Source organism: Triturus cristatus, chromosome 6, assembly GCF_964204655.1.
Source record: "Triturus cristatus chromosome 6, aTriCri1.1, whole genome shotgun sequence".
In the NCBI taxonomy this organism is placed as follows: Eukaryota; Metazoa; Chordata; class Amphibia; order Caudata; family Salamandridae; genus Triturus; species Triturus cristatus.
This window is the reverse complement of record NC_140589.1, coordinates 1666029183-1666054634: the sequence shown is the minus strand read 5'-3', so window position 1 is coordinate 1666054634 and position 25452 is coordinate 1666029183. Positions and strand designations below refer to the sequence as shown.

General features: G+C 49.2%; 1 protein-coding gene across 3 annotated transcripts in view; it reads left to right on the top strand.

Annotated features, from left to right (window-relative positions):
- Positions 1–25452, top strand: part of UBR2 (ubiquitin protein ligase E3 component n-recognin 2) — a 1393714-nt gene that overhangs the window by 931576 nt on the left and 436686 nt on the right. For all 3 annotated transcript variants that reach the window (XM_085612829.1, XM_085612828.1, XM_085612830.1), the window contains one exon: positions 11370–11569. In XM_085612829.1, the coding sequence (XP_085468955.1) occupies positions 11370–11569 (200 nt within the window). The remainder of the gene's footprint in view (positions 1–11369; positions 11570–25452) is intronic.

The window sequence follows — 25452 nt, the reverse complement described above, 5'->3', positions numbered from 1 at the left end:
ACAGTGTGCCTCATTTCCAGGGAGATATGGGGAACCCAACTTTTTGTTTATTGTGATAGGATTGTCTGGTGTGACTCGGGTCAACGTGCACCAGAGATTGTGTCTCACTTCCAATGGGGTTCGGGGAGAAGTGCACCCCACCCCCTATTCCCCAAGTGTTCTGCCATGCCAAAATCAACTGCCCTCTCCTGAGAGTAAGTGATTAAGCTGAGGAACACTTCAGAAAGCGATCGGAAGCGGGTCAAGAGAATGCGTGACCCAAACCCCCTGTGCTTCTCAGAACTGGGCTGGTGCCGAAAGACGAATTGTGGTACCTCTTGATTGAACTCAGACAGCCTCTAGCTGTTTCTGCTCCGCTTAAAGTGTGTGACCTTTCGAGGGGTGGCCAAACCCTCATTTGTCGATGGTTGCCTGGTTACTCTCAATAGTTACTCCAGCCATCTCCCCTGGGCCTTTGACTAAATGTGACTTCTGCATTAAACCGGTATAGTAAGGGGTTGGGGTTTGTGACTCTAACCTGTGGGCAGAGTGGTGGGGGTGTAGCTGAGAATTGTTGGAAGGATTGTGCCACGTGGTATGCAAGCATATTATCAACTGACCTGCCGGATATCATTTGCACTGCGTTACCAAGAGCGTGTGTGCACAAGTGTGCATCATACAGACTTGCTGATAGCCTTTGCACCGCATTTTGGTACTGTATGAATGTGGGAGAGTGTGCTGCATGAGAACAGCCTGCTAATAGTTGCTCTGCACATCGCTATTGTTTTACTTGTTTGTTTCATTACCTAACTAATACTCTGTGTTGACATTGGTTTTACCCAAGTGGCCTTGGCCCACAGTGCTTCTCAAAAATGTTATAGATAACTTGGGGTATAAATTCATGATCGTTGTAACCTTGGATTGTGAGAAAGTGGCTCTGTATATACTGTTCCCAAATAGGTACAGTGTGTACACAGTCCCCAGAGGTTTGGCAGAGGTTAAAGTTAGAAATCAATCAATCAATAAATTTGTAAAGCGCGCTACTCACCCGGATGGTCTTAAGGCGCTGGGGGAAGGGGGGTCCGCTACTGCTCGAACAGCCAGGTCATGAGATGCTTCCTGAAGGAGAGGTGGTCTTGGGTGAGGCGGAGGTGAATGGGGAGGGAGTTCCATGTCTTGGCTGCCAGGTAGGAGAACGATCTTCCTCCCATGGTGGCTCTTCGAATGCGTGGAACGGCGGCAAGGGCGTGGCTGGCCGATCGTAGCTGGCGGGTGGGAGTGTAGAAGGTCAGGCGGTTGTTGAGGTACCTGGGGCCCAGGTTGTGGAGGGCTTTGTGTGCGTGGGTGAGGAGTCGGAACGTGATTCTCTTGCTGACGGGCAGCCAGTGAAGGTCTTTCAGGTGTCCGGAGATGTGGCTGTGTCGGGGGATGTCTAGGATGAGTCGTGCGGAGGCGTTCTGGATGCGTTGGAGTCTTTTCTGTAGTTTGGCTGTGGTTCCGGTGTAGAGGGTGTTACCGTAGTCCAAACGGCTGGTGACGAGTGCCTGGGTGACCGTCTTCCTGGTTTCGGTGGGGATCCATCGGAAGATCTTTCGGAGCATGCGTAGGATGTTGAAGCATGATGATGAGACGGCGTTGACTTGTCTGGTCATCGAGAGGGAGGAGTCCAGGATGAAGCCCAGGTTGCGTGCGTGGTCCGTTGGTTTGGGGGCGCTGCCCAAGGCGGGGGGCCACCAGGAGTCGTCCCAGGCAGAGGGGGATGGTCCGAGGATGAGGACTTCCGTTTTGTCGGAGTTAAGTTTCAGGCGGCTGTTTGTCATCCACTCGGCTACGTCTTTCATCCCTTCGTGTAGGTTGGTTCTGGCGGTGGCTGTGTCATTGGTGAGGGAGAGGATCAGCTGGGTGTCGTCGGCGTAGGAGATGATGTTGAGGTTGTGTCGGCGTGCGATGGCTGCGAGGGGGCTCATGTAGACGTTGAAGAGGATGGGGCTGAGTGATGATCCTTGTGGTATGCCGCAGATGACTTCGGTGTCCTCGGATCTGAATGGGGGGAGGCGAACTCTCTGGGTTCTTCCGGCGAGGAATGAGATGATCCACTCCAGGACCTTCTCTTGGATTCCGATGTTGCGGAGGCGCTGCACCAGGGTGCGGTGGCAGACATTATCGAATGCTGCGGAGAGGTCTAGGAGGAAGGACCCTTTCCGCTGGACCCTGAAGAAACCCCATGGAAGATGAAAGGTTGTAGAGTCACCCCACCCGTGGATACTCCAGGAACCATGATACCTACACCAGGGAAGCCAGGTGCATTGGTGCAAAGTGACGTTGGAAACTGCCGTAGACCACAATGGAGGACTTCAGGGAAGATGCCACTGGCGAAGAAGGTGAGCGAGTCCGGTAGAATCCAAGGGTGGATCCTTGAAGAGAAGAAAATGCAAGGGAACAGAGTCTATGCAACTCGGAGGTGACCAGGAAGTGCGGAAGAGCAAAGACCACTGAAGATGAAACATGCAGGAGTGTTGACGATGACCTGTTAATGATTCAGTTGTGAGGGCCTGGTGACGCTTTGGAAGACCAGGAGCTGTTCACAAGCTGACCCACATCGGAAGTCTAGAACCAGGGGGGCGGTGTCTGGCGGGAGCACCAATAAGCCTTCGCGGCAGCATCAGACATGGTATATGAAGAAGGAGCAACGTTGAGACCAGCAAGGTCCGAGAGACTCACCAATTGCAGAAGATTCAGAGTAGGCCTGAGCAAGCAGGGGAGCCCATGGAAGCCAAAGAAGACCCTCAAGAAGTCTCATAGGCCGAAGGCACAGGAGTCGTAAAAGGACCTCAAGCAGCTCACTAAAGATGCAGGCCCACGGTGCAGAGGATGCGGTGAGGGTGCATATATTGGTAGGAAGAGATGCTGGAGCTTCTTGTAGTCCTAAGATCTCTTCAGTATATAGCCAACAAGCCTAGTCTGCTGCAAGTCAACAAGGTACACAGGGGTTGTGCTTCATCAGTTTTATGTATTTGTTTGAAGATTTTAAAAGAAGAGGCACATTATATGTGTCTTGATGAAGGTGAGCATTATTCCTGCGAACACCACCGAAACGCGTTGCCGTCTGGGATAAATTAAATCCAGGGTACTGGCCAGCCATTGTGATAAAAACACTTGGACTGCATAAATGTCCTGCTTTTGATTTTTTTTTTCTTTTTTTTTACCTGGACTAGTCTACGAACCACTAATAAGTGTACTGTCGTATTTGCTGTCTGTCTCTCTCTTCCTTTGTTTTATCCTTCTTTTAGACTATTTTTTATTGTTTTAACACATGAATATAGTGAATGTACTATTTGTAGGATCCATATATGTGATATATTTGTTTTTGAATCTTGATGAATTTTTGCATCTCCCTCGTGATTAGTTGATATGCGGTCTATAAAATACATGAAATTGTATAATGTTATACGTTTTTGACAATATGAAGATTTATGTATCATGTATAATTAACAATTTTTCATTGGGTGTAACATTTCTTTTAATAAAATATAGGTGGCATTTCATTATTAGTCAGTGGTGGTCTTGTGGCCTTGCAAATATAGGCATATGTTTTTTTTGTATGATTGATATGAATGTTTTGTGGCACATTTGAGATGGTTGCCCCAGGGAGAAGAGGGGCGGGAGGTCGGCACAAACGAACGGGCAAAGTACATGGCGAGAGGGCTGTCAGACAATTCTTCTCTTATGGTCACGATGGGTCATAACAAAAAGGCAGTGGGGTGATATGTGGAAACTGAGCTCCTGAGACCTGCGGGACCAGGAGGCAGAAATGGAACTCCAATTATTTTATTTGGTTACCAAATGGAATTTACATGCTTCTTCGTTTAAGTGATGCCCTGTCCCTTTGGTACGTGGGGCTTCTTTCTCTTTATTGAGTGGGCTTGGAAGATGACATCTACAAGCAGGGCTCAGCAGGCACACTCCTTTCCTTCACTGGCCCAAGCAGCAGCAACAGATGCAGTCCAACTTCCCTGCAGCCTCTTCCTTACTGGTTCCAGGGTCAGCAAGACAGTCCTTCAGTCCTTTTTTTCCAGTCCAGCGATATCTGAGTTCAGGGTGCCCCTTTCATGCTCGGAAAGTGACCTTAGAGGAGATTGCGGCCACTAGCCAATGGATGATCAGGATCTCTCCCCTCTGATGACAACTTCCTGTGATATGTGTCATGTAGCTATTTCAAAGTACTCTATTCGGCCCACTCTCAAGATGGCAGAGCCCCTTTCTTGGTTTGTGTAGCTCCATACCCCACCCTAGAGGTGTGGTTACCTGTGGACTACACGTCCATGGAAAAACAGTTAGGCTAGTGTTTCCCCTTCTCTGTTCCCGACACATCTCCCCTGGCAGGCAGAAGGCTGTCTCATTGCCAATCCCGGAAATGGCCACTTGAAATCTTGGGCAAAAGAGTGACAACTTTCTAAAATTTGCATGTGCATTTCGACTGGAGAATATTCTAAGGTGAGGAATCAGCAGTTGGATAGGGACTGTACCAGAAAAAGAAAAAGTATTACCGAAAGTAAGCAACTTGTTCTTCTGGGTAGGTGGATTTTGAAGACTCTGCGGCTCCTGAGCAGATTCATTTTGTTGACCTGTCTTGGTGCATACCCTTCCAGTCTGCTGGGCCTTGTGCGTGTCTTCCAGTAGATCACGTCAGTCATCCTGACAGGTGCAGTCCTCCTCCATGGTGGGCGGGTATGTCTTCCTGCTTTCCATGTCCCACGTGTGATGAAGATCAAAGTCACCACTTTTGTAACCTCAACAGCTATTTACTGAGTAGGGGCAGAAAGCCAACCCATCAAAAGGGGTACAATTTTAATGATCTGTGTCACTTAACAGAAATAATTTTGCAATTACTTGCTGATTCCGGATAGTTCCTGTTCTGATGGATACATCTGCCAGTGGATTCCTCACCTTGTGAATATCCCCTGCGCCAGCATTCCACGGAACTGTTCTTTCCCAGCACTGCACGTCGACGTGGGCGACGTCACAATGCATCGGCTCCGCTCGCGACTCCGTACGACGTCACCGGAGCCATAAGAAGCCCACGTCGGCATGATGACGTCAGTTCCCTTTTTTTCCGCGCCGTCGACGCGCAACGGTTTTTTTCCAGTGCTCTCTAGCTACTTTGTAGTTTAGCTGTGTTACTGTTTAAAATTTGGTAGGTCTTCGACGAGGAAGTCGCGCTTTAAGCCCTGTAGGGAATGTGGAGGTCTGATGTCCATGACTGATCCGCATCAAGACTGCTTGTGGTGCCTTTCTTCGGACCACGATGTGGAAGATTGTGCGTGCTGTAGGAGGATGAATCCTAAAGCGCTGAAGGAGAGGAAGACTTAACTCTTTATGAAGAAGATCGGTGAGGAGAAGAGAGGGAGAAAAAAGGAGAAGTCGAGGCGGGAGTCGTCGACTTCGAGGTCGTCGAAGTCGAAGAAGCATCACAAAAAGAGGAAGCATTCTTCTCGACGTCGGTCCTCGAAGACCAGGAAGTCGAGGTCGACTTCGCCCCGTCGGCGTCGAAGCAAGGACTTGTCACCTTCTCCTTCTCCTTCGAATTCTCCGAGAGGTTCTCCTTCGCCGAAGCGGGCTCCAGCTCAGTCCCCGACGCAGTCACCGGCTGCGTCTAAGGCGTCAACTCCGGTTCGAGTGGAGTCGGAGGTTTCTATGGATGAACAGGAACAGGAAGAGCCTGCTCTTGTGCCTGATGAATCTGCGGCTCCGGTGGAAGACACTTTGGAGCCGACGCCGGAGACTCCACAAAGGGATACAGGGTCTGTTCCTTATCCTCAATTTCCGGCTCCAGGTACCGATTCAACTCATTTTCTTAATGCCATGTATGGTATATTTAATAGGGCGGCCTTCCCATCCGGAGCACCAACTGGCCCCGTGGGTCCAATGGCGTGTACGCCAGGGGTGCCGCAGCATTATGCTCAGGCCCCCTTTTTGCCCTTTATGCCGATGGCGCCTTCGTGGCAGTTTCTGGCGCCGTCTGGGGATCCGACACGACTTCGGATGGAGCATCAGACTTCGGAACCTTCCTCGACACCGCGACCGACTCCATCGGCGCTCGTCCGGCGCCGCCGACTCCACCTATGGCGCCGCCGACTCCGGTACCTCTGGCTCCACCGACGCCGCGTACGACGTAGACGACGCCGGCTCCCCGGATTCGATCGAGAAGGGAGGCCCAGAGGGTCTTGGAGGAAGGAAGATATAGAGCAGAGGTGGAAGAAGGTGAAGTTGACACTTCTTAGGATGAGTTTGAGGGAATAGAGGAAGCAAGTGGTTTGGATACGACCCCGGAGTGGGAACATACTTCTGCAAGATCTTCTCCACCTCAGAAATTGGCACCCTATCATGTGGTGATTAAGAAGGCCGCAGATCTCTTGGACCACCGCTGTGGTGCACAAATCAAACTTGCTTACGGAGGTGTTGCATTTTCCGACATCAACTTCGGAGCCTTTGTTGCCTTTCAATGAGGCCATCTTGGAGCCGGTCTTGGAGGTGTGGAAGAAACCTCTTTCATCTCCGGCGGTTTCCAGACAGGTGGCAAGAAGGTACAGGGTTGCACCAGGGGATCCTGATTTTTTGTCTACACATCCATCTCCGGAGAGCCTAGTTGTGCAGGCTTCTTGTTCAAAACATGCTTCGGGTGCTTTCCCTCAGTCTCCAGCAGATAGGGAGTCCAAGAAAATTGATCAGGCGGCTAAAAAGTCCTTCTCTTCAGGAAGTATGGCGCTGAAATCATCTAATGCCATGTGCTTGCTGGGGGTTATGTTCATGCCTTGATGGACTCTATTAAATCTGTGGCCCCTAGGTTGCCTGAGGGGGATAAGTCGTCCTTCTTGGAGGTTGTTGCGGACACTCAGGCAGCTGCCAGACAGGTGATCCAGTCAGGGCTGGATACGGCGGACTCGGTGGCGAGAATTATGGGGTCATCTATAGCCGCAAGAAGGCAGGCTTGGCTCCGTTCCTCAGGATTCTCGGCGGATGTTCAGGCCACATTGGTTGATCTGCCATTCGACGGACAGAAACTGTTTGGGGAGAAAGCAGACTCTGCCCTTCAACGTTTTAAGGACAGCAGATTGACGGCAAAGTCCTTGGGTCTGCAGGCACCTGCTAGGGGTTCAGCTTTTCGTAATTTTAGGGGTTTCGGAAGAACATCCTTTCGCTCCTTCCGACAGCCACAACAGCAGCAGCAGCAGCAACAACAGAATCCCCTCTATAGGTCCTATAGAGGGAAGCAAAGGGGTCGGAGAGGTTCTGGTCGCAACCCCTCTTCTTCCTCCTCCTCCTCTGCTCCCAATGAGGCTTCAGGGAAGCAGCCCTAGATCCCCCATCCCGGATCATGTAAGTCCTGTGGGGGGTCGGGTGTCCTACTTTCTACGGGGTTGGAAATCTATTATAACAGACATTTGGGTTTTGAACCTCTTAGAGACTGGGTACGCCCTTCCCTTTCGGGAGTTTCCTCCCCTTACCCTCATTGCCAAGGTTATTGCTCGGAAGACCATCTGCTTCTCCTACAGAAAGAGGTTCTAGCCTTGCTTCAGAAGAGTGCAATAGAGGTGGTTCCGGAGCAGGAAAGGGGTCAGGGATGCTACTCCCGGTATTTCCTGATTCCCAAAAAGGACGGCAGATTGCATCCGATTCTGGACCTCAGAATCTTGAACTTTTACCTGAAACAGGAGAAATTCAAGATGCTGACCCTTGCGCAGGTTCTTCAAGCATTGCAGCAAGGAGACTGGATGGTGTCGCTCGACTTGCATGACGCGTACTTCCATGTCCCAATCCTGAAGTCGCACAGGAAGTATCTCCGTTTTACGGTTGGGTCGCAACACTACCAGTTTGCGGTCCTCCCGTTTGGTCTTACTACCGCACCTCGAGTCTTCACAAAGGTGATGGCAGTGGTAGCTGCTCATCTCAGGAGGTCGGGGATTCCGGTTTTCCCCTACCTGGACGACTGGCTTCTGAAGGCAGAGTCCCCAGAGATGGTGCAGCGTCATCTGCAGGTAACATCTCAGCTGTTATACGACTTGGGTTTCTCGATCAATGTGCCCAAATCTCACCTGGTGCCCTCTCAACGCGGCCTGTTCATAGGGGCGGTACTGGACACTACTGTGTGTCGGGCATTCCCTCCTCCTCAAAGGATTCTCGACATTCAGGAAATGGTCCCTTTATTCCACAATGGAGCGGTTGTTCCAGTTCTGAAGGTCCTTCGCCTGCTCGGTCTGTTCGCCTCCTGCATACTGTTGGTCAACCATGCACGCTGACACATGATGGCGCTCCAGTGGTGCCTCCGTAGGCAGTGGTTTCAGCACAATGGAGATCTCAGGGAGTCGATCAGGATCTCTGGAGAGGCTGCAGCGGATCTATCTTGTTGGAGCGTGGAGGGCAATCTGTCCCAAGGAAAGCCCTTCCATCTTCCTCCATCGGTGGCCACAGTGATTACGGATGCATCCACCCTAGGGTGGGGTGCTCATCTGGGGGATCTGGAGATCAAGGGTCTTTGGTCTCCTGAGGAGAGGTTGCTTCACATCAACCTTCTGGAATTGCGGGCGATTCGTTTGGCACTCAAGGCCTTCCTTCCTTCCCTTCGCGGTCAGTCTGTTCAAGTCCTGACGGACAACACTACCGCGATGTGGTATGTCAACAAGCAGGGAGGAGTGGGGTCGCGTTGTCTCTGCAGAGAGGCTCTGCGTCTCTGGTCCTGGGCTCAGGACCATCAGATTTGTCTGGTGGCAAATCATCTGGCCGGGGTGTTGAACGTACGTGCGGACAGTCTCAGTCGGCAGTTCTCCGCCGACCACGAGTGAAGGCTCCATCCGGAGGTGGTTCGTCACGTCTTTTGGACGTGGGGGACACCTCGGGTGGACCGGTTTGCCACCCGCGAGAACGCGCACTGCCCGTCATTCTGCAGTCTCCAGTTTCCGATGCAGGGGGCGTTGGGGGACGCGTTTCAATTGAATTGGGGCTCACAACTCCTTTACGCGTTTCCTCCCATACCCTTGATTCCTCGGGTTCTGAGGAAGATTCGCCAAGACCGGGCCCAAGTCGTATTGGTCGCCCCGGATTGGCCAAGAAGGGTGTGGTATACAGATCTTCTCCACCTCTCCTCGTGCCCTCCGCTCCGTCTCCCTGTGAGGGCAGACCTCCTCTCGCAGTCGGAGGGGCAGGTTCTACACCCCCACCTCCAGAGCTTACAACTTCATGCCTGGAGATTGAACGGGGCAACCTGAGTTCTTTCTCTCTCCCACCTGATGTGGTGGACGTTATTTTATCGGCCAGGCGACACTCCACCAAGTCCATTTACTCCTACCGGTGGTCCAAGTTTGTAAAATGGTGTGGAGAGAGATCCATTGACCCTTTAAAAGCACATCTTTCGGAGGTGCTCCAGTTTGCCCTTTCCTTGGCTCAGCAGGGCTGTGCGGTGGCTACGGTCAAGGGCTATCTTTCGGCCTTATCGGCTTTTCTATGCCTTCCTGATCAACTGTCGCTATTTAAATCTCCAGTTGTTCTGAGGTTTATCAAGGGCCTTACAAACATGTTTCCTCCCACTCCTTTTGTAATGCCTCCATTTGAGCCTCTACATAGCTGTCCGTTGAGGCTGTTGTCCTTTAAGGTGGTTTTTCTTGTAGCCATCACCTCGGCAAGGAGGGTGAGTGAGCTCCAAGCCCCCTTTTCTCACAGTACATGCTGAAAGGATGGTTCTTAGGACCAGGGCTGGTTTCCTGCCAGAAGTTGTTACTCCGTTCCATTTGGGGCAGTCTGTTACTCTCCCTGTTTTTTATCCTCCTCCACATCCTTCCAAAGAGGAGGAAAGACTCCATCGCCTGGACCCGAAGAGGGCTGTGAGTTTTTATCTGGATAGGACTAAAGACTTTCGTCTTGATGATCAACTCTTCATTGGCTACGTTGGTCATTCGAAGGGTAAAGCGGTGCACAAGCGCACGCTATCGAGATGGATCATCCTTGCTATCAAGATCTGCTACGCCCTGGCTGGTAAGACCCCTCCTGAGGGCATTAGAGCTCATTCGACTAGGGCTAAGTCATCTACATCTACTTTGGCCCGGGGTGTTCCTGTGGCAGATATTTGTAAAGCCGCGACTTGGGCCTCCCTCCATACTTTCGCAAAGCATTATTGCTTGGACTCTGAGATGAGGAGGGAGGGCCACTTCTCGCTCTGTCTTGCAAGACTTTCTGGTATAGGAAGGTGGACATCCTCCTCCGGGAGTGGGGACTGCTGTGGGAATCTATTCACAAGGTGAGGAATCCACTGGCAGATGTATCCAGCAGAAGAACAAGTTACTTACCTTCGGTAATGCTTTTTCTGGTGGATACAGTATCTGCCTGCGGATTCCTCACTGACCCACCCGCCTCCCCGTTGTCCACCTTTGTATACCATGAAAGAGGTCTTGTTGGAATGTTTTTATACTTTCTTGTGCATTTGTAGGAAATGCTTGTTTATTTAGCATTCCTTTTCTTTGTATGCTATGTATATGTATTGGTATTCTGTATACTGTGTATACTTGGAGTTGTCGTTGGTTCACCTGTTCGCCTCGAAGGCTCGGAAAAAATGGGTGGAACTGACGTCATCACGCCGACGTGGGCTTCTTATGGCTCCGGTGACGTCGTACGGAGTCGTGAGCGGAGCCGATGCATTGTGACGTCGCCCATGTCGACGTGGAGTGCTGGGAAAGAAAAGTTCAGTGGAATGCTGGCGCAGTGGATATTCACAAGGTGAGGAATCCACAGGCAGATACTGTATCCACCAGAAAAAGCGTTACCGAAGGTAAGTAACTTGTTCTTTAGTTGGCAAAAGTCGTACTCCCCCCTCAAACTATGAGATGGGGGACCACTTTAGTTATCCCCTGGAACTCGGAACACACCCCTGATATCACCAAAAGGACATGGAGGACCACCAAAGGGCTTGCATGGTTGTCATAGTTGCTGGGGGAAAAAAACAGGTCTGTGTTCAAAAATTTGCAACAGCAGTTAGGCACAGCTTCCTAGAACCATGGAAAGGACGTCTGTCCCAGGAAGGTGCATTTGAGGGTCCTTTTAAGTAAAAGATAGCTGGCTCTACTTGCATAATCAAAGACAGCTTCACCTCCGATAGCCATTGTGAGCTAGAAACTGTTATTTTCTTGCTTTATAATAATTTGTTAACTTTCAAATAATATCTTAAATTTCCACATTCTGTTCCTAACAAGACTGAATTTAAATAATGCATATATTTAAAATTATTTTCAGTAAAGCAAAACTTCAAAAGCTTTATATTCTCGGTGTTAGAATAAATAATATATTGGATTTCATACATAAATTCATGTCCGTGATGATCTCACTATTTTGCCTTTTACCTTTAGCCCTACTGTTCCAGATACAACCTTCATAGCTTTGGGTCCTCAGCAGACTAAAGTCACTGAACAGAGGCAACTGGCAACCTGTATTTTATGTCAAGAAGAACAAGAATATAACGCAGACAACAAGGCAATGGTTTTAGCAGCATTTGTTCAGAGATCAACTGTGATGTCTAAGAACAGAAGTAAAGTTATTCAGGATCCTGGTAAGAAGAAACCCAGTGGGCAGTTGAAATTCATGTGTTTAATATTTCATTTTTAGGGGATTTTTCTAATAATGTACCATTTATTTTGGGTATTCTGATACAAACTTCCCAATATTACATACATCATTTAAGTCACAACCTCTATACTAAAAAAACCCACAAACATATAGATTATTTTTTTTTAACACATACGTTATGTTACATTTTGTTTCATTTTGAAGACCGCTGGGCATTCTTGACACTGAAACTTACTGAAACAAAACATTGAGTAGATCTCAACAAAAGTCTTACCAAATGGCACACTGCCCAATGTTATTCCTCCTTTGGGACAATTGTCCTGAATTTTCCAGAGTCTCCAAGATCCCCTGACTCTGCTCTGGTTTCTGTCCTCCTTGTTCTTCCTTGGTTAGAAATAGTTGTCTGAGTTGTAAGAGACCCTGGACCATCAATTCTTTTGACACCCCTCTTCTGTTTCATTGTGTCAATGATGCTAGGGAATCGACTTGTGTCGCCACCTGCTGCAATCACAGCCTTCGCCAAACGACTGATCATGGCTCCCTGCGCAAGGATGCTGGAGCCTTTCCAAAAACAAATTTGCATGTGGAGTAGTCTTTTGTGTCAAAGAATGCAGCAGTCTAACTAATGAAAATATTTTGTAAGGTATTTAAGCAGATTCTACAGGGGAAGGGGTGCTGCAGCATTGTCTGAGATGAGACAGGTGCCGTAGACCAGCTTCTGTCTGGCAAGGTGCTATATGGTTGTCTCTTCACACTACTTAGTAAGCACTACTACAACGTTACCGGTACCAGTGGTCAAACTCAATTAGCAGAGCAGACCTCCAGAACTTAGTAATACAACAATGAAACAATGATGGTGCTTTCATGGTTTTTGTGGACAAGGAATTAATGGAAAAAGAGTATGCATTATAACAGTGGCCCCCAACGTCTAACTTGGGAGAAAATGTTGCTTCCTAAAATGTTGCTCACAAGATGTGTGACCCTCTGTATATATTTTTTTCAGTGCTAATCTGCGCGCACATTTATTTTCTATTGATGGGAGAGATCTCCCGATATGTTGTTACCTGGCCCGCTACTCCTGACATCTGTTTCCCCAGATGGACCTAATGTCTATATGTATGACTAAATTCATTGGTCTAACCCAGTCTTTATTAAAAATACATTTGTACTTTATGCATTGTCTGACCGAAGCACAAAGGCCCCGTGATCCTGGGTTCTGAGGTAGAGAAGCTGGATCTGCTTTAATTGTGTGTTGACATCTCTGAAAGGCTGATGCCCCAAATGAGTCAAGAGCAGAAACATCAAGGAGCTGCGGATGACTAGATAATCAGGGGAATGGTCGAGCGATAAAGACCATCAGAATATGTCTGCTGCTTATGCTTTCTGATGGCTCGTTCTAACAACCAGTTCCCCACCTTCGAATACACCAAGGCCATAGACAGAATCTGGAAACTTTTTCCTGTAGTATTCCCATGCATTGCTAGGTGGCCAGGTACTGGCTGCATGCAACACCGGAAGTGACAGACTGAAGGCACATAGAAGTGCCACCCGACACTCTGACATCAGTTCCTTTCTTCCTGCACTTTCTAACGGGATGCAGAGATCCGCTCACAAATTGTTCAGTCTCCTAAAACAAAATCCAGTGTGCCAGGGAATGATGTCCTCTCCTCAAACTATAGGTTTCAAACCATGTTGTGTCTGTAGAAAACAGATGTCTGTCACAGATCTGCAAAAGGTGTGTCTGTGATGTTTGGGCTCAGGACATGACTCACAGCCGAGTGATAAGTATACCCTGATGCACCAGAAGGTGATCCAGGTTTTAGAAGCACAATTAATAGCCACAGCCCTTGCATAAGTCCTACTGCAGATCACAGGCACAAACTTGGTCCCACTCCTGGGGCCATTCCTGCAACTGTTTCACTAAGCGGTCAAAGTCTTCCAGTAAGTCCAAAAAGCCCAACAGAAGCACAAAAATGCAAAGCCGGAATTGACTACATACCACCACTCTGTATCAAAGGAGAACCGCAAGCGCGTTACAGTGCCAGTCTGTCTTCCTTGAGGTCCCCAGTCACAGAGCCGATTCCCCAACTGATCTGGGTGCATTCCAAATTTTCCTGGGCCATCAGCAGTGCTACATTCAGATCGAGGTCTTCAAGGTGGTCAGTGGGCAGATTTTCTGCACACTTCCGGCCTTTGCGGCCCAGGGAAACGTAGGGCCTTCTGTCCAGTTCCTTCTGGTTGATTCCATCTGCTATGCCATCTGTTTCCTTAGGCCTCTTTTCAGATCTTTGGTATTTATATCTACCCAGGTCTGGGACCTGCCCTGGGCCGTCCTTCATCTACAGCAGTACCAACTCCACTTATGCAGCAGGTGATGATACTGGTGCCTTACACTGAACTGACTTCAACCCGATATCTATTGATGTTGCACTACAAAATTACTATAGTGTAACCGGTCATCATACAGCCTGACTCCAGTGCCTATACCAGGAAAACTCACAAGCATAGGCTCCATTGTTTTCTGTGGCACTGACTCTGAACAAGGTACACCTCCAGAGGGCGAGGATGAGGAGGGGAATGGTGATTTACCCTCTTATTATAAAAATGACAGATTTTACATGAATTTACAAGAGACCAGAGGGCTTGATACCTCCCCTGATACAGCCTTGGACTCCCCAAATGAGCTGCCAACACAAAAGAGAACATATTTTGCAGTAGTGCCCTGACAGGCAGCTGTAGTCCTGGAATTGTGACTGCCTTCAGTTTGAGACCAAGACTAACGTTCTTACAGGTATGTTACAGCCTGGAGCAGCTACATCTGACATGAGGCCCTGACTGAGGCACTTGGTCAAAGCCCTGTTCTTGCCCCCCAGTAAATGGGTAGGTGTCCAGGCATCACAAACCAGTGCCTGACAATCCTGATTTTCTCACTACAACTGTATCACAGAGAGCCTGGTGATTCAGGCTTCGACCAGCAAGATGAACTCTATTTCATTCCCCAAGACTCCTCTGGAATCTGAAGTTCTATTACTGACTGCTCAAACGTAATTGGTCCAGCGTCAGGCCCCTCTCTCTTCCATACCAAGAGCTGATGGTGGCAACTGGCATGTCGCTACTGGATTCGGGAGCCATCTGGAGGATGGTCTCCGGTGGAAACCTGGCTTCATTTCAATGTGACAGAGTTGCAGGCCGTTGGTCTGGTTCAGAAGGCCTTCGCGACGTTCATCAAGGGGATGCTGGGCAAGGTCTCATGGACAACTAGACTGCCATGTAGTATTACAACAAGCAGGATGGAATGGGGTCCTCGGTCCTGTGCCAGGAAGCTCTCTGCCTCTGAAGTTGGTTGGAGCGTCCGGGCATTTTCCTGATCACAAACAACCTGGCGAGATAGCAGTGTGGACAAACTAAGCAGCTGGTGCCTGGCATCTGCAATCTGAGATGGCACAGAACATCATTCAACAGTGGGGAGAACCCTAGCTAGATCTTTTCGCCACCGTCGAGCATACACAGTTTCTGATGGATACGTTTTAATTGCAGATTGCACACCTTTAGAATATCCCCATGCGCCATACTGGATCAGGTAGATTTTTTATCATAGGTCCTGTGTGCCGGTAAGTGGCGTCATGCAGCTCTGCGTCAAGTCCTCTCCACCCTGAAAGTGACGGCTAGAGCTACAAAAGTGCCACCCAGGCACGCTTACATTACTTCCTTTTTTCAGCTACTTGGTGTGTGGATCCGGAAAAAGCTCCTAACTTTATCTTATAGACACTTAGCCACGGATTCCTTACCTTTGAATATCCCAAGGCATCACACTGGATCCGGCAAGTTTTTGAGCAGTACCCCAGCGCCCGTAGGTAACACTCTTTGGCTCCACATTGGTGTCATCTGCGTCAGGAGTGATGTGCGCGGTACCTATATAGGCACCACCTCGGTGCGCTGACGTCAGTTCTTACCTTCTCATGACAGATAGCGCTGATCCAGAGTGGGCTACCCCTCAGTCGCTTATTGACAGGCCTTCTTTTTTACTTTTGACTACCTTTTTTGTGAGATTTCATCGCCTGTTGTGAGGATGTCACCCAAGAAATCTGAATGGTTTCAAACCATGTGGAGCCTGTCGTAGACACATGTTGGTCACTCTTGGTTTGGTTGTGGTGCCTGGAGCCTGTACACAACTCTCCAAGGCGTGTGAGGACTGCTGTGCCATGCACCCAAAGGCACAATCCCTCAAGCTCCTTGTTGCCTGATGTCGGTCGACTTCAAGATCTCGAAATCCTTCTCTCATGGGAGGTCCCGGGACTGTTCGCCGAGCCCCTCCTGACATTTCTCATCGCACTTGAAGTCATCGAGAAAGTCGGGCAAGTCCCACAAACCCAAGAATCTGAAGACGGCAAAACACTTTTCGACTTCCTTGCGTCCATCAGTCATCCAACTAGCCAAAGGAGCTTCGGAACTCCAGGCCCTGTGAATCATCTGGTCCACTCTGCACTTTCAAGATTTCCCAGGAGCGACCCTGTGCTGCTGAAGGAATTTTATAAGGTAATGCTCCTCATCTTTGGCGGCTCGGCCCCTCTGGAGTTCCTCTTGGCCCCATGGGCATGGGAGGGGCCCCTACCAGGACCACGCTGGCGGTTTTGCCCTCTGCACCAGTTGAGCTCCAGAGATCGCTAGCTGGATCCAGAGCAGTGCTGTGGGTGAGACTGAGACCTTGCTCATCAACCGCCCCATTACTGACGCTGCAGACATCCCCATCATCATTCCCGACGCTGACAAGGAGCTGATGAGAGTTGTCCAACACCTTGTCCGATGACGACCGAGGACATCCTTACCGGGACAGAACCAGTTCTTTAATTGATGGATAGACCTGGTGAGGGAAAAATTTGGGAGCGGTCTTTGCACCCCTATGTGCAAGATCCAGTTGAGGACGACAACTGGTATCAGGATCTGGGCGAGGACAGTGGGTTGGACACCTGACCTGACTCTGGCCTTGTTTCCTCTCCTACTGTGCCTATGGAGGAGAGCGCCTCTTTTGCTATGGTGGTGCGCAGGGCGTCTGAGGTCCTAGATCTTAACCTACCCTTAGTGGCAGTCAAGACTAACGTCGTAGCAGAGGTGCTTCAGCTGGGGGTCACCCCCTCAGAACCCTTACTCCAGTTCAATGAAGTAATTACAGACATCCTACTTGGGGCCTGGTCCAAGCCCTGCTCAGGGGCTCCTGTGAATAGGACTATTTTTCACCATCACCCCTCTTCTGGGGATCCCAGTATCCTGACCCAGCACACCACCCAGGAGAGCTTGGTGGTCCAAGCCTCCTCATCACGCATTCACCCTGGCGTGTGCTCTACCACCCCACCAGATATAAAATCCAAGAGGCTGGTCACCTTCGGTAAGAGAATGTTCTCCTCCACCAACCTGGCACTGTGGCTGGCACACACCGCCTGCCAAGGACAGCAGGGCTAAGGCCAGGTCCTTCAGCTTGTCTATAGCCCCTAGTCAACCCGAATTCACCTTTCACCCCTTTATGGCTATGGAAGGTGTCTCCAGCTGCACCCATACCCTTGCAGCCACCACAGCCAGCAGACTTTTGCAGCCCTTTCGTGGCAGAGGGTGTTAGTGTCAGAGACCACATGGGACAGGTGGCCAGCTGTCAGGTCAACCCCCCCCCCTTCCCCTATCCCTCGGCAGACGCTGCCTCCAAGCCTCTTTCGTCCTCCCTCAGACTATCATGGGCACCCAATGGGAGGAGGCAGGATACACCATCACCTCCCCCACTGGTGGTCAGTAACATCACACCATTAGATACTACAGATAGTTCAAAGTGGCTGCTCCCTCTCCTTTATGACTGCTCCACCACCCATACCACCCACTTATAATCGGCTTACGGAGAACCATCTCTCCTTGCTCCATCAAGAAGTGCAGGCTCTCTTGGCCAAGGGAGCAATTGAGAGGTTGGCTGTTTCAGATGTAGGCTGTGGTTGATATTACTGCTACTCTCCGATGCCAAAGAAGGTTGGAGGACTTCGCCTTATCCTAGATCTGCGCCTTCTCAACCTCCTCTTCAACAAGCATTGGCATAGCCAATAGGTCTTGCTTTTGGGACCTTATAAGTATTTAGTTATGCAGCACAATATCCTATAACTGTTGCATGGCTAAACACTTATAAGGTCCCAAAGGCGAGACCTATTGGCTATGCCAATGCTTGTTCACCAAGACAACAACTACCAAGAAATGGTCTCCAAAGTTCCCCATGTGGTCAGTGTACCACACATGGTTATTTCATATAGCGCTGATTTATGCCAACCCGATGCAATTCTAAATTGTGCTCTTAACGAGAATTACTCGCATGGAAATAAAATAACCAAAGATCACGCGCTGGGTCAGAAGGAGGTACAAAGCGGAAGGCAGATGGGTGATCGGGGTCTCTCAGTGAGAACGCTGTATATTCACTAGAAGTACACCACTGAGGCACGCTGAACACGCCTAGTGCGCACTTTAGCACGCAGTACACGCAAATCACTGTTCAAACAGATTCATATATAGTGTTCCCGCCCATTCCATGCTGTCGATTTTTAAAAAAAGAAGTCCACACATCAGCACATATGCGATTACACGTGTTCCAAAATCATAGCGCAATTTTTTTCAAACAAGTATAAAACAACCAGAGCCACTTGGAAATGTTAATATAAATTCAAATTTGCGCACATGTCGTCCGTTCACGAACACAGAAGTGGACCTGTAACCCGCACACGAGCAATAAACAGTTTAAGCCGTGAATGGGAACACATCAAACCCACGACTCTAAGAGACAACTGATCAGCAGTCCAGATGCGGTGAGCTATCAGGACCGGAAGTAAACCCGCAGAACAACAAGAGCGCCTTTCGGGAACGAACCTCCAACACAACATAACCCGGGCGGCTCCACTCGCACGTGTCGACGAGGTTCAAGACAGCGGAGTCCGATGGTCTGGCTTCGCCAAAGGCGCCCCAGAAAACTTTAGAAGGAAGGAAGGCGACCCCTTAAAGCAAGCATTTCCTATGAAGTAAATTAGCATCACAATAAAAAATATGCAGAACTTTTGAACACAATCCTCGTAGATGTACAAGAGATCAGTGACTCAGTCACCAGGTCTCATGATAAGTTATATATTTGCATATTTCGAAAGTGGTTTCTGGGATTTTGTGCGAGCCGCCTACAGTTCTGCTTTATAATCTTTAGGACAGCAGAGCAAAAAAGGTCAAATAAAGTTGATGGCAAGTGTGGGGGTCCTCATGGGAGCATCAAAGAGAGAAGAGCAAGGCGGGAGAGCAGGGGCGAGGTAAAGAGCAGAGAAGAACAAGCCCAGGAGTTGTGGAAGACGCGCGGCCGCGAGTCGCACTCTGGTGAGGGGAGAAACGTTGAAGCGCGCGCTAGGGATAGAAAGCTCCTCGCACTATAAGTAAAACAAGCAGGAAGTGGGATAAGGGAGGGGGTGGCAAATGGTGTGCACTTTCACGGCCGCTTTGATGTTCTCAGTGGCCGTGCGGCTCACTGAGAACATCAAAGCGGCCGCGAAATGATCACGCAGGCTGCCAAATGGTGCGTGCGCCCGGGGCACATGTACAGTAGTTGGCGGCCTGAAAGCACTAGTTTGCACTTCCAAATCCCCCGTTTACAAAAGCTGTCGCGAGGGCAGCGCTAAAGCGCTGGCTCAGGCGAGACCTAAAAAGGAGAAATTCAAAATGCTCATGCTCGCTCAAGCTTTGTCTGCCCTAGATCCGGGAAACTGGATGGTAGCATTGTACTTGCAACAAGCTCATTTCCACATCTCTGTCCTGCCGTTCACGATGGGTCTAGAGCACTTCAGTTTGCCAAAGTGATGGCAGTGGTTGCAGTTCATCAACGGAGATTGGGATTTCAGTCTTCCCCTACCTTGACTACTGGTTGCGGAAGGGGGGCTCGTCCCAGGCAGTCATCACCTGTCGTCAGATTACAGTGAACCTCGTGCATTCGCTGAGGTTTACTATCAACTTGCAGAAGTCCCACCTGACTCCCTGTCAGCTGCTCTCTTTCATCAGAGCGGTTCTGAAAACAGTGTTCGAGGCATATGAGCTGCAGATCACACACTGTGCATAGGTCGCCATCTGGTGGTGGGCCCGGATCATTATACTTTATTGTTGTCCTGGAAGAAGTCTTTGTAGTCACGAGATAGGTGACTCCTCCTGTGGACTATAGTGCGCATGGGCATCGACTCCATCTTCAGATTGTTTTTTTCCGCCATCGTGCTCGGAGGTGTTTGTCATGCTTTCGGTCGGGTTCGTTACCGATCGACCTTTCGACGCGCAATTCATAACCCTGTCGTCGGTATTGTTTTCGATCGCGACCCCTCTTCGACGCGCATCGTTCAAAACCTTGATCTATCGATTCCGGTTGTCCCCGCGGGCTGTCGGGCCCATCTGTGCCATCAGGCCCTTGGCCGATGGAAAGGTCACCTTTCAAAAAGTGCCCTCAATGTGGACACAAATTCCCACACACTGATCTGCACCAAGTCTGCAACCTCTGTTTGTCGCCACAACACGAGAGTCGACACTACCAAGTCGAAGAAAACCATCAGGGATCGACAGGCTCGAAGGGCCATGGCTCAAGCTTCAGCGCCTTCAGTCGACAACATCGTCCCAGAGACTCCTGATCAACAGGACTTCGAAGACACCGAGGAACAGTTGGTCATGGACTCTCAAGCCGAAGACCTGGATTCCGAAGATGGTCAGCAGTCCCATGACGAAGCAGACGATGACGACAGCATTCCACCTTGTCAACGGGTCGTAAGTACAGACGTCGACCCTACTGACCCCTCTCACCCCTCTACGTCGGACAAGGCTATGGTAACACCTTCACCCTCAGGCCTAGGTGGACGCCATTCTAACAATTCTCATGCCCCGCCTTCTGGCCCAGCAAAGAAGACGAAACTAAAGCCTTCAGGTGCTCAGGCTCGAGTCAACCTTCCCTCCACTCCGACCAAGTCCCGTTTCCGAAACCCAAACAACTTCCACCGAAGAATGCTTCGGAACCAAAGCAGCCAGAACCAAAAAACCTTTCGGACCCGAAGCAACCGGAACCGAAAAAACATCTGGATCCTAAACAATCGGAACCGAAAAAATATTCAGAACCTAAACAACTGGTACCAAAAACATCTTCGGAACCCAAAAAACAGGATCCCAAAAAACATCCCGATCCTAAACCTTCCGAACTGAAAAAAGATTCCAGTCCCCAACCAAACAAATGTTCCGATCAAAAGCAAAAGGAGTCGAACACACCTCCCAAAGCTACACCAGACAATCGCTCGGACCCGAAACAGTCAGTTCCCAAAAAGGACACTGTGGATGAAGAGCTTTTTAAGCCAGACCCATCCCAAAAGACTCTTCTACAAAACCCCAAAACAGGTCAAAGAATACTACAGCCTAAAAAGAGGAAATGGACCCTCCAGCTCCTCAGAAGAAAAATGCCCAGACTTCTCCCATAAGGGACATCTCACCACCTCCATTGGTGCCTGACCCGGACATTTCTCCTATAAACTCACCATTACCCCAAAACACTTCACCACCTTTGGATGAGGATGAGGATTTTGGGGATGGAGACAATGAAGAACCATTCGAAGACCCTAGGGATCCTAATTCACCATCACATGACACCTGGGAAGACTATGAAGCACCAGGTGCACCTGATGTGCCTCAGGAGGACATTTATTCCTCTAGACCATCCCCTCCAGACGACACCATAGGATTTTCACAGCTACTACACAGGGCTTGCGCCGCCTTAGTAATACAAAACACCATGAGTATATGATTATAATACCTTCATCAGCTTCATCCCAATTATTTTCAGGTAGAAAAATGCAAGTATTCCCGAGGCTGGGCTTACATCCACCCCATCCTCCAAAGAAAAGTAACAGTTGGGAGCCACGGCCAATAGGTTAAGAGAGCCTCAAGTCGAAAATGTTCGGGAATCACTGAAGTAGTCCATTTTTTTGTGAGTGTGCAAGTTCCAAATTGCCCAGAGCCAGGTGTACACCAAACATGGCGCAAACAAAACTATTATAAGTGTGCAAGAGTACTATTTAGGACATTTTGACACTTGACAAGAGTATAAGAGTATTTGCTAGGTATTTATAGTACATTAAGGTGGGAAAATTGGGCATAATGGAACTAGCCAAGAAAGTTATTTGTGGAGACTTGCAAAGTAAACTAACTGGCGAAGTAAGGAAAAATTCAAAGTGATGTGTTTGGGCTTTCATTGCAATTTATGCATTTTTTGTCTGTACCACTTTTATTATTGATTCTATAATAAACGTAACGTTTTGCCCCTGTTTTGACCTAAAATTCAACTCTTTATGCATTCGTATTTTATTCAGTTTCTCTGCTAATTTGTATATATTTTCCAATGAGGATTGTAGTCTTTAAATGCTAGATCAAGTGGAGATCCTGGGGTCAAACTTATTAGGTAAAATTTGTGGTATTTAAAACATTAGGGTTCAGTTGATTATTGGGGTTCAGCTCCCTCAATACCTTCCATGACGTCATCTAACAGAAAAATATGTAATGAATGATTGGTAGTATTTTTTCGGGAGACAGCGTTTACAACGCTGGTAATACCACGCGGGTTGATAACGCGGACGTTACATCGTCTGCGTTGTTACCACGCATGGCATTACATCGCAAGTCGTTTCAACGACTTGCGCTAAGTGGCGTGCAACACCAGGGAATGTGTTGGATTTTAAATCCAACACCTTCCCTGCTGTTGCGATAACTGGAGTAGGAATAATAATTTATACTATTCCTAAGTCCAGCGCGCCATCTAGCGCAAGTCATTGAAACGACTTGCGATGTAATGCCATGCGTGGTAACAACGCGGACGATGTAACGACCGCGTTGTTACCTACCGCTGGTAACACCACGTGTTGTGACATCACATATTCTATTTTTTCAGTTCATTTTATCGACTAAATCCTGCACTCCGTAAGAGCAGTAGGTCTCTCTCACTATCTGCTGGCTATCTGCAGAGAAAATGTACTTTTGATGCTGATGGTTTAGCCTCTGTCCTCTAGCTCAGTAAGGATAGCATTAAGGCTTCTTGGAGTGCTTGCCTCCTTCATCCAGGTTTCTGACCATACATGATGGCATATGTGGGCTCTGCATTAGGATCAGAAGTCTCAGGAGGCCCAGCACCAGGGGCACTTGTCCGATTCCTGATTTCATATCGATGTTGGAGGTTACTACGAAAGATCTGCAGCAGTGGCTTCTTGACTGCATTTAAATTGGTAGCATACCCCTGTTCCTACCCCACCCAATGTTGACAATGGTGACACATGCACCACTGCTGAGTTGTAGAAGCAATCTTGAAGAGTTGGAAATCAGAGGATCTTTGTCTCCCGTGGAGTCCCAACTCAACATAAATCTGTTGGAACTGCATGCGTTTCATTGGTGTTGAAGGCTTTCCTGCCGACCATCACGGGGAGACTGGTTCAGTCTGTTACAGAGGACACCACTGCCATGTGGTACTGTAAGAATCGGAGTTGCGCGAGGTCTTTGGTTGTATGCTGAGAGGCTCTATGCCTCTGGAACTGACTGAGACATCAGGGCATTTCCCTGGTTGCACACCACCTAGCAGGATCTTTAAACACCTGGGTGGATGAGCCCAGCCGCCAACAGCTAGCGGATTGCGGATCAAGAATGATGATTGCACCCAGAGGAGGTGCGGGGCATCTTCCAGCTATAGAGAGAGCTCTGACTCGATCTTTTTGCCACTGCTGAGAGCACACGTTGTCAGAACTTTTGTCCGCTAGAGTTCCCTTGGAGATGCATTCCACATGCAGTGGAGCACTGGACTTCTGTGTTCCTTCCCGCCAATACTTCTTTGCCCCGAGTTCTGAAGAAGATGATGGAATACCAGGCCCAAATGCTGGTTACACCGGATTAGGCCACGCCTGAACACTTGTCCTTTGTTCAGGCTGCTGCTTCAGGAGTATCTTTTGTCGCAGCAGGAAAGGGTCTTGCACCCAGGCCTGCATGTGCTGCACCCCTATGTGTGGGAATTTAGCGATATTAGTTAATCTCCTTCAACCTTCCTCTCGAAATCATTGATGTAATCCTGGACCCATCCACAAAACCAGTGTATGCTGGGATAAGTTTCTGACTTGGGTCGCTGAACCCGACAGATGGACCCATTTCAGGCCAAACTGGTGAATGTATTACCGTTTGTTCTATATCTGAAAGAGAAAATGAGTTATAGATTCCTTACCTTAGAATTATCCCCAGGCGTCAGACTAGATCCGGAGAATTTTTTCTTAGCAGTACCCCTGCGTGTCAGTAGGTGGCGTTGGTCGACTTCGCGTCCGTCAGCAGCATCGTGGTCACCGGTATCACTTTGCAGTGCCTACTTAGACGCCCCTCCTGCGCGCTGACATCTGTTCTTTCTTTTTCTGCGCCAGCCTAGCGCAGATCCAGAGAGAGCTACCCCGTTAGTCCCTTTTGGACTAAAACTTTTTCGACGTTTTGTCAACTTCTTTTTGAGTCTTTGACTCCTGGTGTGCGAGGGATGTCCCATCGTCAGATTGGCTTCAAGCCTTGCGAGGCCTGTCACAGACTGATGTGGCTTTGGTGTCTGGAGTGCGACCACGGCCCGAAGTCGTGCTCCGACTGCCGGGCCATGAATCCAAAGTCTTTGCGGGAGCGGTCCCGAAAGCTCTTGGAGGCCTGGCAGTTGGCTCCGCGTCGCTTCCGGTCTTGTTCGAGAGGAAGGTCTTGAGGCCGTTCGCGGAGCCCCCACACCTCGTCCCATTCGAAGTCCTCACACACACAGTCAATAAATGGTATACACACTTAAAATGAAATCAGAGACCAATTTATCAAAATAACACAGATTTTTATGTAATTTTAGACACCAAGGTCATCAGAATCAAGTAAGTACTTTCTGAAAGTTATGTATTTTACAGGAAAACAGAAAAATACACAAATAACATTTTTTGAGGTATGAGCCTTGTACGCTGTAATGCTATCCTATGGGAGGAAAGGCATATAATTGTAGTAGAAGTTAGGGGGTGCCCTTTGAAACTTAAGGTGATAGGGGGGCCATGGTTGAAAGAACCACCAGCAGTTTTAGTTTACCTGCCCTGGTGTATCGGTGCAGAGGTGGTGGTCGGGTTGGTAGCCTTGAGCATTACACCGTAGAAAGCAATGGGCACCTGAAATCAAAGGCTGCAATGAGGGACTTTGGGACAGAATCGGCAGAACCCAAAGGTGGGGCTCAGCTTGTGGGGGTCTTTAGAACAAGGGGATGCATCCGGTTGTTGTGAACCCTGGCTGTGGGTTTCAGGTGCAAAGTTGTTTGGTTGACTGCCCACTTGCGTTGGAGGCTCTCACTGTTCTCAGTTTGACCTGTAGAGGGGTGGAAAACAAGACAGCAGCACCACTCATGATGTGAGCCTTGTCTGTCCTGAAATCCCTCGTCGTGTAAGTCAGCTTTGATGGCGGTGGTGTCCAGGTTGGACACTAACAAGCCTTGGTTGCTGTAAGTGCTCTGGTACACAGGGCATAGGTGCGGGGGAGGCTCCTAGATGGTCTAGCGTCTCAAAACTCGGTGGATAGATGGGGCTGACCTCCTGGAACCATGGAAACCTCTTCCTGGTGTAATGCTCCCTCTCTGAGCTGATGGCCAGTAAAACAATGTACTGGACAAGTGCGGTTGGTGCCTGGAGATGCAGGGGAATGGCTCCTCCACCCCAGGGAGATGCTATATGGTTGGTGAAGTGCTGGACAGTCCTCCTATTGTTTAGGAGAATGCTCAGCTTTTGGACAAGTCGGGTTTTTGCAATTGTCAAGCTCCCAGCAGCCAGGGAA